The sequence below is a fragment of the Dendrobates tinctorius genome, unplaced genomic scaffold (genome assembly GCF_039654945.1).
Source record: "Dendrobates tinctorius isolate UK_male_01 unplaced genomic scaffold, ASM3965494v1 ptg000133l, whole genome shotgun sequence".
Lineage (NCBI taxonomy): Eukaryota > Metazoa > Chordata > Amphibia > Anura > Dendrobatidae > Dendrobates > Dendrobates tinctorius.
Genome location: NW_027361801.1, coordinates 26,159,220 through 26,176,488, shown reverse-complemented (window position 1 = coordinate 26,176,488; position 17,269 = coordinate 26,159,220). Strand labels below are relative to the sequence as shown.

The 17,269-nt window shown below is 41.1% G+C and overlaps 1 protein-coding gene across 4 annotated transcripts in view; it reads left to right on the top strand.

Moving 5' to 3' along the window:
* The window catches only part of MCF2 (MCF.2 cell line derived transforming sequence), a 251,763-nt gene that overhangs the window by 211,346 nt on the left and 23,148 nt on the right, over positions 1 to 17,269 (top strand). For 3 of the 4 annotated variants that reach the window (XM_073543571.1, XM_073543574.1, XM_073543573.1), the window contains 7 exons: positions 2,234 to 2,326; positions 3,894 to 3,986; positions 4,681 to 4,806; positions 12,724 to 12,945; positions 13,040 to 13,132; positions 16,480 to 16,558; positions 16,652 to 16,715. In XM_073543571.1, the coding sequence (XP_073399672.1) occupies positions 2,234 to 2,326; positions 3,894 to 3,986; positions 4,681 to 4,806; positions 12,724 to 12,945; positions 13,040 to 13,132; positions 16,480 to 16,558; positions 16,652 to 16,715 (770 nt within the window). The remainder of the gene's footprint in view (positions 1 to 2,233; positions 2,327 to 3,893; positions 3,987 to 4,680; positions 4,807 to 12,723; positions 12,946 to 13,039; positions 13,133 to 16,479; positions 16,559 to 16,651; positions 16,716 to 17,269) is intronic. The other variant, XM_073543572.1, reaches the window with a different exon arrangement.

Genomic DNA, 17,269 nt, shown 5'->3' with positions numbered 1-17,269 from the left:
ACTGTAAGTGTATTGATCCCTGATCTCTCTTCATCCACCTGAATCCCTCACATCCCCCTTCCCCCTTCCCTTCCCCCTCTTTTTACCCCCTCCACCCCCCTTTGCGCCCCTCCATGAGCACATTTAGCAGCTGCCAAGAATTGATTTGTGACGCAGTTCACCGATCAACACTCGTGCTCGCTGTTTTTCACTTTTCTTTTTTACCCACCTTTGCGCCACCTCTCAAAGTGACTTCAAATGTGACGTGGTCCCAAAAAAATGGTTTTGTAAATTTTGTTGAAAAATGAGAAAATTTGTTTCTAAAATTGTGCTGATGTAAAGTAGACATGTGGGAAATGTTATTTATTAACTATTTTGTGTGACAAATTTCTCTGTTTTAAGGGCATAAAAATTCAAAGTTTGAAAGTTGCAAAACTTTCTACATTTTTGCCAAATTTCCATTTTTTACACAAATAAATGCAAGTTATATCAAAGAAATTTTACCACTATCATGAAGTACAATATGTCATGAAAAAACATTCAGAGAATCGTTAAGATCCATTGAAGCGTTCCAGAGTTATTACCTCATAAAGGAACAGTGGTCAGATTTGTAAAAATTGGCCCGGTCTTTAACGTGCAAATCACCCTCGGGGGTAAAGGGGTTAAAGGATAACGTAATATCGGTGATTTCTCTGGGAATACTGTTTTCTAGTTGTAAGTCAGTTTTAACATTAAAACAATTGGAGAGAGAAGTGTTAAGGTACTGTCACACTTAGCGATGCACCAGCGATCCCGACCAGCGATATGACGCGGTCAGGATCGCTGGTACATCGCTAAGTGGTCACTAGTGAGCTGCCACACAGGCAGATCTCACCAGCGACATCGCTGGGGACGGGGGTCGCTACTTACCTGTCAGACAAGGCGATCCTGCGTCCTCCCGCCCGGCTCCACGCTCGTAGCTCGTCTCTCCACAGGAAGCGCCGCAGGAAGCTGACGACGAGAAACAGTCCAGGACGTTCTCGCGCGATCAGCGATTACCAGCGGGGGAGCCGGCCGTAGGTAAGTATCAGACACAGCGATATCGCTAGCAATATCGCTATAACATCACAAGTTATAGCGATATTGCTAGCGATATCGCTTAGTGTGACAGGCCCTTTAAGGCAAAGCAACCTGCCAAGTAGTTAACAAAGTCAACGCAGGCTGCACAAACATAGAGTTCAGATACACACATAGACCTTTTTCCATTTTTTTTAATAAAGAAAGGAGTTTATGTAAGTGAATAAAGGAACGACTTGAACTACAGTTTTGTACTGACTCCTTATTTTGTGAAAATGCCCTGAAAGAATTTGGCCATGGAGTGGAGAAGCATAATATTGACCTACCTACAGTATATCTTAATATAAATACAAAATACAACCAAAGATCAAAGAACAACATTCCAACAACATTTAGACTTTCTTAGCTCTCCTTCTGGAGGAAATGTATTATTATATGTTGCAAACACCTAAATTTGCTAAAAAATTTTGTGGAAATTCGATTTGCATAAAATCTATTGATGCATTATGGAGTGTGTTCCGATTGTCAATAAAAGACATTTATTATGCTCCAAGGTCTCTCCAGACCCAAGAACTTAAGAAAAAAAACGGTAAAAATAAAAAATAAAACAATATTATACTCACCATGCCTCTTACATGAGAGCAGCTCTCTTCAGCTGCAGTCTTCACTTGTCAGGGTCTCTGGTGCTCCCTAGGCCTCATGTGATGCAGAATTACCCCAGGACATCATGACTTCTGGGCAGACGCGCATCTTGACGTCAGGCCTTCTCAGCACCAGAGGCACACAGGAAGAGACGTACAGAGTCAGAGAGAGGTTGCCAGTGCAGGACCATGTATGGAGCTGCCATAGCTGTATAGGTGAGAGACAACGCAAATACTGTGAATATATATGTATATATATGTATATATATATATATATATATATATATATATATATATTAAGCCCTTCTAAGCCTTTGAAAGATTTTTGCTAAATTTAGCAAATCAAATTTCTAAGGTTTTTTTGTACAATTTAAAACAAATTCAGTTTACTTTGAATCAATTCATTCATTTCCTGTAAACACCCACTCATGTATAGACAAGCCAAAAAGAAGAGAAAACAACATTTAAAGTGATTTTACATTGTCTTTGTGTGAATGTTAAGAAAGCATGGTTGATTAAAATTTGTATCTAATGCTAATAACTTTTTTTCCATGAAGAGAGAAGATTTCCAGATGTATGAAAAGTATTGTCAGAATAAGCCCCGGTCAGACTCTCTCTGGCGGCAGTTTTCCGACAGTGCTTTCTTTCAGGTATCTAAGACTGGATTTTTGTCCAGATCTCTTTTCACATAATGTATATTATACTAGTCATTTTTATGCAGGTTACCAATTTACAGATAATTTTGTACATGCTGGTTTCATACGCACAGGGTAGAGTTGAACATGGAAAAGCATCCTGAAATAGTATTAAATCACTAAAACTTTTATGACTAAAACTCTTAAGTGAATTAATGCATACTTTTGTTAGATCTTCTTTTTCCTTATAGCAAGAGGTTACAAAGAATTCATGAATTTCCATATCAAAATTCCTAATTGCCTCCCATCCCCAGTGAAGTAAGCAGGGTCACGGCGCAGTCTAACTTTTCAAGACAGTCAGAGGGATATATATTAAGACAAAAACACAGAAATTGTGCCCCTACTGAAGCCCCATAATGTTCTACCCACTATAATACCCTTTTCACGGCTCCCACACTTTGTCCCCACAGCACCCACCACAAGTGCAATATGATGACCCCAAAGTGCCCCCTGCAAAGTATCATCCTTCCATAATGCCTCAAACAGTATGATGAACACAGTATAATTCCTCCACAGCTACCCCCCGCAAACAATGATACCCCCGACACACTTTGATGCTGCCATGGCCACCCCACATGGTATGCTTGACCCCACAACCCCCCACACAAAGTATGATGGCCCCCATAACTCCACCCGCAAGACCTTCATAGCCCCTTACACACAATATAATGTCCTTACATATTCACACATTATGATACCACCACAGTCTCCTTACATTGGACAATACCAACCAAGCCTGCCCCCAACACACATTATGTTTTTCCCCACAGACCTTTCAAATATATGATTACTCCCACAGTTCCCCCTACACATTATGATGGCTCCACAGTTTCCTCCCACAGTACTGACTAACAAAATGTAAAACGTAAAACTACTCCCCTAGCTCCGTTCCCCTGATGCAATGTTCCTCTCTGTGTATTGCATGAATGGAGGAATCACAGAGCAGGCACAATCTCATACCTGCTGCACTGAAACGCTAAAGTACAGGCTGAATGGTGGAACAGGAAGCTGTCAGCCCCTGGTTCCACCACTGAATTCAGCTATACCAAAACTAGAAAAAATGTAAGCCAATAAAATCACAATAAGATTTGTATTATTAATATATAATTAAATTTAAATACTATTATAGACAAAAAGAGGAATGGGACACAACAGGTAATGGAAATAAGAGGGGAACATCAAAGTAGCAAAAATTAAATCATAGTGGAAACCTTGCTAGGTAGATGATATATGAAACAAAAAAGGGTGTACATGCTACAAAAAAACAGTTATCTGTTATATGGCAATAGATAGAAAGGAAGGTCAGTAAATTAGAGTGTAGGGCAAGTAAACATAGTTGTCAAAAGTAAGACTCCCAAAAAGACACCTATATTAATATCTATGCTGTATGGCAAACAGCCACAAAAAATACACAAAAGCAAGGTAGAGGTTGAAGTCCCACCACATCCGACGCACGTTTCTCAGTAAATGCTTCATCCTGGAAGTTTTGTTATTAATTGACCATTGTTATTAATTGATCCAGGAATGCCAGAAGAAATTGGAGCACAAGCTTGCACTGGACTCTTATCTTTTGAAACCAATACAACGTCTTACAAAATACCAGCTGCTATTGAAGGTAATGGTCAGCGATGTCGTCAGGAACAAAAATATATTTATTCATGACCAACAAATAGTACCATAACATTGAACTAGACATATTGTAGGGTGATAAGTACTTACTTTTTGTGAATGCATTACAAACAAGTATTCAGAGACAGTGACCTCCCTACCTATGATTTACCATGAAGCCTAAATGTACTGTAATATACTGTAGATTACAATGTATAAGATCTATTTTCTTTGTGAATGTGAAGGATTTATGTGTATAGAAGGCTGGGCATGATTACATTATATTGTACTGTTAGTATATGGCCACGTCACATATGTAATGTTCATACGGCACATAAGTCAGTATTCAGGAGCACTTCCTGACTTGCACAATTCCACCTGCTCTGAGGGTGGGGACCTGGACCCCCCCTGTACCTCTAGGGCCCTTGTGCAGCTGCACAGGTTACACGAGGAAGTAGATTTATAGGGTTGCGTCGTGTGTTATAATAATATTTCTAGAAATGGTGACAGTTATGATCAATATACTGTGCAAACACTTCATTTGTATACACTTGTTAACCTCCAGAATTCCACAAATATGTTAAATCTAAAATAAAATCACCTAGCGGGAAAAATTAAAACTAAAGTTTCTTGGTAACGCAAGATAATTTCTGATATTACGCACTAAAACTTGCTTTTCTGACAATATTATGTATTGGCAGGAACTACTGAAGTATAGTATTAATTCAGAAGGCTTCCAAGAATTACAAGAAGCTCTGGTTTCTATGCTGGACTTGTTAAAATCAGTCAACGACTCCATGCATCAGATAGCTATAACAGGGTATAATGTAAGTATGGATGTGAAGTGACTCCGGCTGTAGAATAAAGCTGTTATTTGTATTTGAAATGTGTATGTATATATATATATATATATATATATATATATATATATATATATATACAGTGCCTACAAGTAGTATTCAACCCCCTGCAGATTTAGCAGGTTTGATAAGATGCAAATAAGTTAGAGCCTTCAAACTTCACACAAGAGCAGGATTAACAGATGCATAAATCTTACAAACCAAAAAGTTATGTTGCTCAGTTAAATTTTAATAAATTTTAAACATACAAGTGTGGGTCAATTATTATTCAACCCCTAGGTTTAATATTTTGTGGAATAACCCTTGTTTGCAATTACAGCTAATAATCGTCTTTTATAAGACCTGATCAGGCCGGCACAGGTCTCTGGAGTTATCTTGGCCCACTCCTCCATGCAGATCTTCTCCAAGTTATCTAGGTTCTTTGGGTGTCTCATGTGGACTTTAATCTTGAGCTCCTTCCACAAGTTTTCAATTGGGTTAAGGTCAGGAGACTGACTAGGCCACTCCAACACCTTGATTTTTTGCCTCTTGAACCAGGCCTTGGTTTTGTTGGCTGTGTGCTTTGGGTCGTTGTCTTGTTGAAGATGAAATGACGACCCATCTTAAGATCCTTGATGGAGGAGCGGAGGTTCTTGGCCAAAATCTCCAGGTAGGCCGTGCTATCCATCTTCCCATGGATGCGGACCAGATGGCCAGGCCCCTTGGCTGAGAAACAGCCCCACAGCATGATGCTGCCACCACCATGCTTGACTGTAGGGATGGTATTCTTGGGGTCGTATGCAGTGCCATCCAGTCTCCAAACGTCACGTGTGTGGTTGGCACCAAAGATCTCGATCTTGGTCTCATCAGACCAGAGAACCTTGAACCAGTCTGTCTCAGAGTCCTCCAAGTGATCATGAGCAAACTGTAGACGAGCCTTGACATGAAGCTTTGAAAGTAAAGGTACCTTACAGGCTCGTCTGGAACGGAGACCATTGCGGTGGAGTATGTTACTTATGGTATTGACTGAAACCAATGTCCCCACTGCCATGAGATCTTCCCGTAGCTCCTTCCTTGTTGTCCTTGGGTTAGCCTTGACTCTTCGGACAAGCCTGGCCTCGGCACGGGAGGAAACTTTCAAAGGCTGTCCATGCCGTGGAAGGCTAACAGTAGTTCCATAAGCCTTCCACTTCCGGATGATGCTCCCAACAGTGGAGACAGGTAGGCCCAACTCCTTGGAAAGGGTTTTGTACCCCTTGCCAGCCTTGTGACCCTCCACGATCTTGTCTCTGATGGCCTTGGAATGCTCCTTTGTCTTTCCCATGTTGACCATGTATGAGTGCTGTTCACAAGTTTGGGGAGGGTCTTAAATAGTCAGAAAAGGTTGGAAAAAGAGATAATTAATCCAAACATGTGAAGCTCATTGTTCTTTGTGCCTGAAATACTTCTTAATACTTTAGGGGAACCAAACAGAATTCTGGTGGTTTGAGGGGTTGAATAATAAATGACCCTCTGAATAAACTTTTCACAATTTTAAAAAAAATTAAACAAAGAAATAACATTCTTTTTTGCTGCAGTGCATTTCACACTTCCAGGCTGATCTACAGTCCAAATGTCACAATGCCAAGTTAATGCCGAATGTGTAAACCTGCTAAATCTGCAGGGGGTTGAATACTACTTGCAGGCACTGTATATATATATATATATATATGAAATATATAATTATTGTTATTATGAACAGTTAAGCAAGTTGAAGATGAAATGATCCCTAAAAGGCCTAAAGTTAAAGATGACACATTTCCTTTGTATTTTAAGCAAAAAAACATATTTCATCTTTTACATTTTAAAAATTACAAAAAGGAAATTGAGATGATGCAAAATTTTGGACATCCTTGGAGATTTGTGTTCTCAGATTGACCAAAGTTTCAGACCTTAATTAGCCTGTTAGGGTTATGGCTTGCTCACTATCAAATTTCCCAGGTTTGTAAAAACCCAGCCTCCTCTAACCTTGTGCCAAAAAACAGCAGCCATGGGATCTTCTCAGCAGCTGCCAAGCACTCTGAAAATGAAAATGGTGAAGGCACACAAGGGAGGAGAAGCTATAAGAAGATAGCAAAATGTTTTCAAGTCGCCCTTTCCTCAGTTAGAAATGTAATTAAGAAATAGCAGTTAACAGGAACACTGAAGGTCATGATAAGATCTGAACAAACAAAATTTCAGTGACAGCTGCTCATAGGATTGCTATAGAGGCAAATCAGAACCCCCGCTTGACTGCAAATGATCTTCAGAAAGGTTTCAACTCTTACGGAATTAATTTTTGGACTTTCTGTGCGCTGCTCGACAAAATACACGATTCCAATCAGGATTAAAGATTATTTATTCTCAACGCGTTTCGAAGTGAACACCACTTCTTCCTCAGGGGATGACAAATATGTGCAGACGGCGTAATCTCAGGACTATATACACTCAAACTTTTAAAAAAAATTTTGGCGCCAATAGTCACATATTCTTTTTCTAGAAGTCGAAATTCAAACACATAAAATGACATAATCATTAATCTTTGCATCATAAAACAATAATGTCTCTTTATTCTATTATACAAAAAACTTAAAAAAGAAGAAAAAGAAGAAAAAACTGAGAGAAAAAAGGAAAAAAAGAAAAGAAAGAAAAAAAGAGAGAGAAAAAAAAGAAAAAGAAACGTTTTGGTGCCAAAATTATTGTTTTATGATGCAAAGATTAATGATTATGTCATTTTATGTGTTTGAACTTTGACTTCTAGAAAAAGAACATGTGACTATTGGCGCCAAAATTTTTTTTTAAAGTTTGAGTGTATATAGTCCTGAGATTACGCTGTCTGCACATATTTGTCATCCCCTGAGGAAGAAGTGGTGTGCACTTCGAAACGCGTTGGGAATAAATAATCTTTAATCCTGATTGGAATCATGCATTTAGTCGAGCAGCGCACAGAAAGTCCATAAATTAATTCCGTAAGAGTTGATATAGCAGCGGTTACTTGTATGACCATTAGACGTGCAGCAGCTGACACTGATCATATATGCCCGATCTCTCCTAAAATAGTTAAGTGGATTTCTTTTATTATTTCAACACTAACCTGGATAAGACCCTATTGCGCTTTTCTGTTCCTGTAGTGTATTATACTTCAGAAAGATTTAGCAGACGCTGGAGTTGTTGTACATTGTGCTACTGGTCAGAGACACCTGCACAAATATGACCTTCTTGGGAGAGTCATCAGAAGAAAACCTCTCCTAAGTCCTCACCATAAAATTCAGGGTCAGAAGTATGCAAAAGAACATCATCTAAACAAGCCTGATGTATTTTCGAAACAAGTCCTTCGGAACGATGAGGTTTAAATAGATTTCTTTGTCCACAATGATCAAAAATATCTGTGGAGAAAAAAATGCACAGAATTTCAGGAAAGGAACATCTCTTCAACCATTAAGCATGAGGGTGGATCAATCATACTTTGGGGTTGTGTTGCAGCCAATTGCACGTGGAACATTTCAGGGGTAGAGAGAAGAATGAATTCAATGAAATTTTAACAAATTCTTGATGCAAACATAACACCATCTGAAAAAAGCTGAAGTTGAAAAGAGGATGGCTTCTACAAATCGATAATGATCCTAAACACACATCAAGATCCACAATAGACAACCTCAAAAGGCACAAGCTTAAGGTTTCACAATGGCTCTCATAGTCCTCTGATCTGAACATCATTTTAAATCTGTGGCTAGACCTCAAAAAGCAGTGCATGCAATACGACCCAGGGATATCACAGGACAGGAAGAATTTTCCAAGGAAGAATGGATGAAAATCCCTCAAACAAGAATTGTAAGACTATTGGCTACTACAAAAAGCATTTACAAGCTGTGATACTTTCAAAAGGGGGTGCTACTTGGTACTAACCATGTAGGATGGTCAAACCTTTGCCCATTTTTGTTTTTGTAACTGTTAAGATGTAAAAGATGAAGATATATACCATATATACTCGTGAATAAGCCAAAATTTTCAGCCCATTTTTTGGGGCTGAAAGTCCCCCTCTCGGCTTATACACGAGTCATATACTGGGGGGGATCGGCGGGGGAGTGGGGGTGTCAGAGATCATACTCACCCTTCTCTGCAGCCCCCCTGCTTGTTCCATGTTCCATGTTCTCAGTGGCCCCTGTTCTTCCTGCTTCAGCGGTCACGTGGTACCACTCATTAAACTCATGGATATGCGCATATGCATGAGTTTAATGAGCGGTACCATGTGACTGCTGAAGCAGGAAGAGCAGCGCCGAGAACATGAAACAAGCAGGGGGGCTGCGCTGCAGAACCAAGCACCAGGACAGGGGTGAGTATGAACGGGGGAGGCATATTCACCTGTCCCTGCGCGTCACTCTGCTGTCTTGCGTCCTCTGCAGAGACATTCTGGTCAGAGGGTGCGATCGCGCCCTCTGCCTGAACAGTCACTGCAGAGCCCGCAACGCTGATGAGCCGGGGGCAGCGACGGAGGTGAGTATACAGTTTTTTTTTTTTGGCAACGGAGGCAGTGGCAGCAGCAGCAGCATGATGGGGGCACACAATGTGCAGCAAAACTGGGGCCACTCACTGTGCAGCAAAACTGCGGCCACTCACTGTGCAGCATAACTGGGGCCACTCACTGTGAAGCATAACTGGGGCCACTCACTGTGCAGCATAACTGGGGCCACTCACTGTGCAGCATAACTGGGGCCACTCACTGTGCAGCATAACTGGGGCCACTCACTGTGCAGCATAACTGGAGCAACTCACTGTGCAGCATAACTGGGGCCACTCGCTGTGCAGCATAACTGGGGCCACTCACTGTGCAGCATAACTGGGGCCACTCACTGTGCAGCATAACTGGGGCCACTCACTGTGCAGCATAACTGGGCCACTCACTGTTCAGCATAACTGGGGCCACTCACTGTGCAGCATAACTGGGGCCACTCACTGTGCAGCATAACTGGGGCCACTCACTGTGCAGCATAACTGGGGCCACTCACTGTGCAGCATTATCTGGGGACACTCACTGTGCAGCATTATCTGGGGACACTCACTGTGCAGCATTATCTGGGGCCACTCACTGTGCAGCATTATCTGGGACCACTCACTGTGCAGCATTATCTGGGGCCACACACTGTGCAGCATTATCTGGGGCCACTCACTGTGCAGCATTATCTGGGGCCACTCACTGTGCAGCATTATCTGGGACCACTCACTGTGCAGAATTATCTGGGGCCACTCACTGTGCAGCATTATCTGGGGCCACTCACTGTGCAGCATTATCTGGGGCCACTCACTGTGCAGAATTATCTGGGGCCACTCACTGTGCAGAATTATCTGGGGCCACTCACTGTGCAGCATTATCTGGGGCCACTCACTGTGCAGCATTATCTGGGGCCACTCACTGTGCAGAATTTTCTGGGGCCACTCACTGTGCAGCATTATCTGGGGCCACTCACTGTGCAGAATTATCTGGGGCCACACACTGTGCAGCATTATCTGGGGCCACTCACTGTGCAGCATTATCTGGGGCCACTCACTGTGCAGCATTATCTGGGGCCACTCACTGTGCAGCATTATCTGGGGCCACTCACTGTGCAGCATTATCTGGGGCCACTCACTGTGCAGAATTATCTGGGGCCACTCACTGTGCAGCATTATCTGGGGCCACTCACTGTGCAGCATTATCTGGGGCCACTCACTGTGCAGCATTATCTGGGGCCACTCACTGTGCAGAATTATCTGGGGCCACTCACTGTGCAGAATTATCTGGGGCCACTCACTGTGCAGCATTATCTGGGGCCACTCACTGTGCAGAATTATCTGGGGCCACACACTGTGCAGCATTATCTGGGGCCACTCACTGTGCAGCATTATCTGGGGCCACTCACTGTGCAGCATTATCTGGGGCCACTCACTGTGCAGCATTAACTGGGGCCACTCACTGTGCAGCATTATCTGGGGCCACTCACTGTGCAGCATAACTGGGGCCACTCACTGTGCAGCATTATCTGGGACCACTCACTGTCCTCATTATCTGGGACCACTCACTGTGCAGCATTATCTGGGACCACTCACTGTGCAGCATTAACTGGGGCCACTCACTGTGCAGCATTATCTGGGGCCACTCACTGTGCAGAATTATCTGGGGCCACTCACTGTGCAGCATTATCTGGGACCACTCACTGTCCTCATTATCTGGGACCACTCACTGTGCAGCATTATCTGGGGCCACTCACTGTGCAGCATAACTGGGGCCACTCACTGTGCAGCATTATCTGGGGCCACTCACTGTGCAGCATAACTGGGGCCACTCACTGTGCACCCTAGGCTTATACGCAAGTCAATAAGTTTTCTGTGACAAAATTAAGGGGGTCGGCTTATACACTGGTCGGCTTATACACGAGTTTATACGGTCTGTGTATGTGTATATATATATATATTTTGCATAAAATAAAAAGACCTTTTAGCGATCATTTCTTCTTCAACCTGCTTAACTGTTCACAATAGCATTAATTTTGACCTGAGTGCCCAATCTTTTACATGTTTCCTCTCTGTTCTTTTGTTTTGCATCCCTCATGAAAAACATAATAACAGATTGGCTTCCTATAAATGCTGATCAAGTGTGTCCATGTCCATTTCAGGAGGAATTTACATTGTGGGTATACAGGGCTGATGCTATGTCTAAATAACTGGCTCAGTGGTTAGCATGGGTCGGGAACTGTGTTTGAATCTGACCACAGACATATCTGCTCAGAGTTTTTTATGTTCTTTATATGTTTAATACAAATGTTTGATTATAAAATAAATCCATATATATGAATGATTCTTGAGAAAAGGTGTTTTAGAGCCAGTCCTTATACCTTATCTGTAAATGGCCACAATCACCACACCTGTATTGTTTAAAGTGTACCACCTTTTCCTCAAAACCTTAAAAAAGTGGTCTTGTTGTCCTCCTCCTTAACAATAACATAAAACACTAATGCAGTTGTTATGCTCCTTCGTTCACTTTTTTTAAATAGTGTTTAAAGGTTGTTTATCTTCCATCTGCACTCTGCCAGCATTGTAAGTGCTGGGACTTTGTTTCCTCACTTCTCATTGGTTACCGATCCTGAAATGAAAGTCTAGTTCTGTGGTATGCCTGATTGCAATATGACAATCAGGAGAGCAGGAGGAGAGAGACAAAGATTGATCCACACTCTCTGTAATCTATCATTGGCATCTATGCTCCTGGTGAAGGATTACACTTGACAACAGGCAGTGGACAGCAAGCATCTTCCTTTTTTGTCTTGCGTTAATAGTTGCTGTATTTAACAAAATTGGCAAATGTGATTCATAAATTTGGTACGAAGTAAAATAAAAGTTTTTTTTTCCTGTCTTGAAGACTTTTGCGATTTATGGCGCAAACAAATGCTCCAAAATGCTGGTGTACTCGAAAATACACCAGGGGGGGACTGGAATGAAATTGCTTCAAATTTTGCTACTTTTTTAAAAAACGCAATTGATGAACCAGGCAAAAACATTTGTAATTACTAGATTTCGCCAATGGGGAAATAAAAGACGAGCATATATAAAATAGACTTTAAAAAAAGATGCTAGTAGAATATTCAATTGGGTGCAAATAAAAAAAAAGGTGTAAAACACATAAAACAAGACAAAAAACAAACACAAAGGCAATGATGAATCACTTTTGGAGAGATTCTTTAGGGTTAATATAACATAATTTTTAATTCCTGTGATTTGCAGATTGTCTATATATTACATTGCCTGTAAAGTTGTCTTAATATACAGTGACCATATAAAATTACAAAATAAGCAATTGTGAATATAGGTATTTTTACACATTCTATTCTTTATTAAAATCATTTTTTTGCCACTTAGGGAGATATAAATGATCTGGGCCGGATATTAATGCAAGGTTCTTTTAGCGTGTGGATCACTCATAAAAAGGGGCCTACAAAGATGAAGGAACTTGCCCGCTTTAAACCAATGCAGCGACATCTATTCCTCTATGAAAGAGCAATAGTTTTCTGCAAAAGGAGGGAAGAGCATGGAGATGGACATGACAAAACCCCATCATACAGTTTCAAGCACTTCTTGAAGGTTAGTGCATATCTGCTATATAGCCATCATGCTGTACACTTAGGACTGGGATGGTGCAAAGCACAGATGTCGTCTTCTTCTCGTGTCCTTTTAGATGAATGCTGTTGGAATCACTGAAAATGTCAAAGGCGATAATCGCAAGTTTGAAATCTGGTACAGCGGCCGAGAAGAGGTTTATGTTGTACAGGTTTGTGTTTTTCTTTAATTAAAGGGTTAATCACAAAACAACACTACTTGGATAGTTGCTTAAATATTAAATATTTTATTCCCCAATGTAGGATAAAGTCTTTATACTCACCTCCCGCACCGGCCCTTTTCCAGCAATGTCGCCACCGGGTCTCCCAGTGCTCGCATAACATAGTTACAGTATGTCACGAAAGCATTGCAGCCAATCCGTTTCCACTAAAGGGGGCTGCACTTCTCACATTTTGTTCAGATATCTAAGGAAGTGTGAATGAAGCAGCCCATTGGTGACCACTGATTGACTTCAGTACTCACTTGGCATAACTATGTCACGTGAGCCCTGGACCCGGAGTAGACATCGCTGGAATGGTGTCAGTGTGGGAGGTGAGTGTAAGGTTTTTTATTTTACAGTATTTAAGACGGGATTGTTCACTTTAAAGGATCTATTGTGTACTAGTGTACCATTCGCTAATGCTGAAGTGGCATCAGCTCTATGTATAAAATGCTAAACAATCCCTCAGCTCTAATCTGAGAGAGAACCTGTCATCAGTTCAAAAGTGTCAGTTTTTGCTTTAATTTTATTCTCACTGCTCTCTTGAGCCGCCATACGGCCTGTTTATATAGTGCGTGTCATATGCAATTTTTTATGTGTTGTATTGACAATATGCAAATATTCTTTATCAAGGGAGCAATGCATGAAAGGTAATTATTAAAGTGGCCTGAAAATACGCCCCCCCAAAGAATCCTGTGAGCAACGCGCCCTTTGTAAAGACCATAAATAGTAGCACATTGATTGGACTAAATAAAAAGGCCCATATCTCTGGAACTGTATGGTGGATTTTTAAAAAATAAAAAAAAATGAGTACCGTACTTAGGGGAGCAGCGGGAATAAAATAAAAACAAAATCTGGCCACACTGTACAAGCTGCCAATCAGTGATGGGGGCATGATCATACAGATTAGCCTAACTAGTGTGCACAAGAGATGTAGCCCAGTAGTGATAATCTCCTGCTGATAACATACTGATTGTATTGAAACTACAGCACACAGCCTAATAAGTGACACATCCCTGTAATCAGGCTCTTATGCCCTATATATGGTGCTTTCAGGTTAAATAGCAGAAACCTGCTGACAGATTCCCTTTAAACTGTGGAGGCTTCTGGTTGGGGGCAGTGGTAGTCAGCTCTTAAGTGAATATTGTTGAGAAGTAAGCCCATTAGAAAACATCTGTTGAGCACCAGCAGTGGTGGCGCCCACTGGATTTGAAACGCCACTTTCTCAATTCTACTGCTACTAACACCCTACAGAAAATTATGAATGAAAACCTTTCCAGGTCTCCTATCAGCTTCGCTAACAATTTTCCTTTCAATGGATACTCTACTTGTCTTCTCAGACTTTTTATCAAACCATCCTCAAAACAGCACTTGAAAAAGAAAGATTGATTTAGACATTGAAGAGCCCACCACCCCCAAGCATATCTGCTCTCCAATATTTCCGTTTAAGATGAGAAATGGGGCATGAGAATATCCTGAAGGTCAATTTAATGTGGCCAGCGCCTTGCTGATCTGCATTGACATACTGCTTTGGTTACATACGATGATGATACATTATTTCTAGGATTTCCAGAAAAGACCATTAGGGAGAAAGAATAAATTCCACTATGTCAACTTCAGAAGAAATGTACTATTGCCCAGTAATGACTCCTGCTGCTATTTCGCAGCTGTAGTGATGTTGTATATTTTCTCGATAGGTCCGAATATGTCAAATATATAATGGGTTCTGAGGATAAAACACATCCAACAACCCAACATGCCACATTGTATAGTCCAGTGCCTGTTAGTGAATTATATTAAGTAATTGGCAGAGTAGAATTGCTGCCAGTGTGGACAACCAACCTCTGACGACCTACAAATAGACCAACACTTACCACAGTGGAGATATAGATATTACACGTAATAACAGCTTACTGCAGAGTTCTATCTTTCTGGATATAATGAGTAATCAGTCATAGTAACATGTTAGAAGTTTGGATCAGAAGAAGCCACAGCATCCAACGGAGCGCTGCTGTTGTCTCAGACTGAAGACAGGCTCAAAGATCATCTACTGAGCCCATCTTGTGTCTAGGAGAAGAGCACTGCTGGGCTCCTTTGTTTCAACATTTCACGTAACCTTTTTTTGGAATAATTGCTACTCTTTAAAGCAATTGTCCATTGAAAACAAGTTATCACCTTTCCACTGAACAGGTAATAACTTGTTGATCGGTTGGTGACTGAACTGTGGGACCTGTGCTCCATTCACTCCCTATGCTGAGCACAAAGCTAGTCTTTTTTTCCAGCAGCTCTAAAAAGAGTGAATGGAGCAGTGGTCGAGGGTCCAATCTGCTACGACATTTTGTAAATTGCCTAAAAGCTTCCTGCTGGGGATAAAAATTCCGTGATATGCCAATCAGTACAGGTTTGGGCGGTGTGACAACCACCATCACTGCAGATAGGTGATCACTTGTTTTCACGGGACAACAATTTCACCAAACATCCAGCTAATGGGTTTATGGCTGAGATGGACCATGTGACCATATTAACAGCCCCTAAGGCATAAAGGAGTCTGAGATGAGACCACATGGGCCCCTTTGACTAATAAGCCAAAATATTTCAGGTAAAGGTGAGTGATGTTCTACGAGTGCTACACTACCCATTCAGTTCTCCTATCTATGGCATCCAAAAAGTCTTAGGGCTCATTCACATATCCAATTTTTCCAAGTACAAGAAAAACGGAGAAATTATTCTGGTCAGACTTTGATCTGAGTTTGAACAGAGTTTGGTCCATGTGTCTTCCAATTTTCTCGTATGTGGAGAAATAAGAAAAAAGTTTTGCCACTTTCTCCATTCTGTCAGACCGCACTCCATTGTCATCTGAGCGTGATCTCATTTTTTTCACAGACCTTTTAACTTGCTTTGCTGATTTTTGTTTGTCCTTGGAAACAAAATCGCACATGTCTTCGCAGTTTTCTGCAGACCTCTCGGTCCATGAAAAATCATGGACATACAGTATGGATGGCCCCAGAGATACAAGTTGTATTTGTGAAAAACATGGGTAGCACTTGTATGTGAAAATCGGATGTGCGAATGAGGCTTTACAAAGATTATTTTGATTGAAAAAAAATCAATAATTAGCCTGACAATGTGTTCTATTCAGGAGGACTTGCTACATTGTATCCTGTTTAATTCATAAAGACTTTAGGTGGCTTTAGAAATGCCCAGAAACACATGATTTGTGCCAAATGGCGCACAGCTAAATTGGGTAACACTTGTCTTCATAAAAATACTTATAAGAAAAGCAAATTTCTGCATTCTAGGCCCAGACCTCAGATCAGAAAGCAGCATGGCTGAGTGAAATCCGGAAGATTTTGACCAGACAGCGAGAACTTATAAAAGGTATTGATATTTTCACAATGTGTGTATTGTCCTATGCACATACAGTATACAGATAAGCTATTTATTAGATATACTGTTCGTTTCTGGTTACAGTAGAGAAACTGAAGCAAAATTCCTTTTCAGACCAGGTTGTTCTGTCACCACAAATGAATGAGGGGTAAGTGATCATTTACTCAGCATTGAGTCCTTTCTTTGTAAAAAAAAAAAGCCAAATATCAGAACAATATTAATAACAATCACATCAGAACAGTAAATATTTTATGCCGTTTTAGCTATAATATGCCATCAGTAAAAGATTGCAGAGGTCGTTCTACCAGGACTGAGGAGCTTGAATTTAAATGCTTCCAATCCTTAAGTTAGGGTCCCACTCAAAGCAGCACTCCCAGGCCCCAGCTATGTATGGAGTGTGAGCACAGTGGTCTTACTTTCTCAGGGTCAGTGACATTCCTGGCATCTGGCTTCTCATTGACCATAAAGGGATGACACATCTTAGCAATGTGCGCACCCTTTAAAAAAAAATGGATTACCGCTAAAATGTTTGTTTAACCCCTTTCGGAGCTGCCAATTTTTTGTTTTTGCGTTCATTTTTTCCTCCTCTTCTTTCAGGAGCCATAACTTTTTCAAAATTTCCTGTCCATATAGCCATATGAAAGCTTGTTTTTGTCAGATGAGTTGTAGTTTTGAATGACACAAATCATTTTACCATATCAT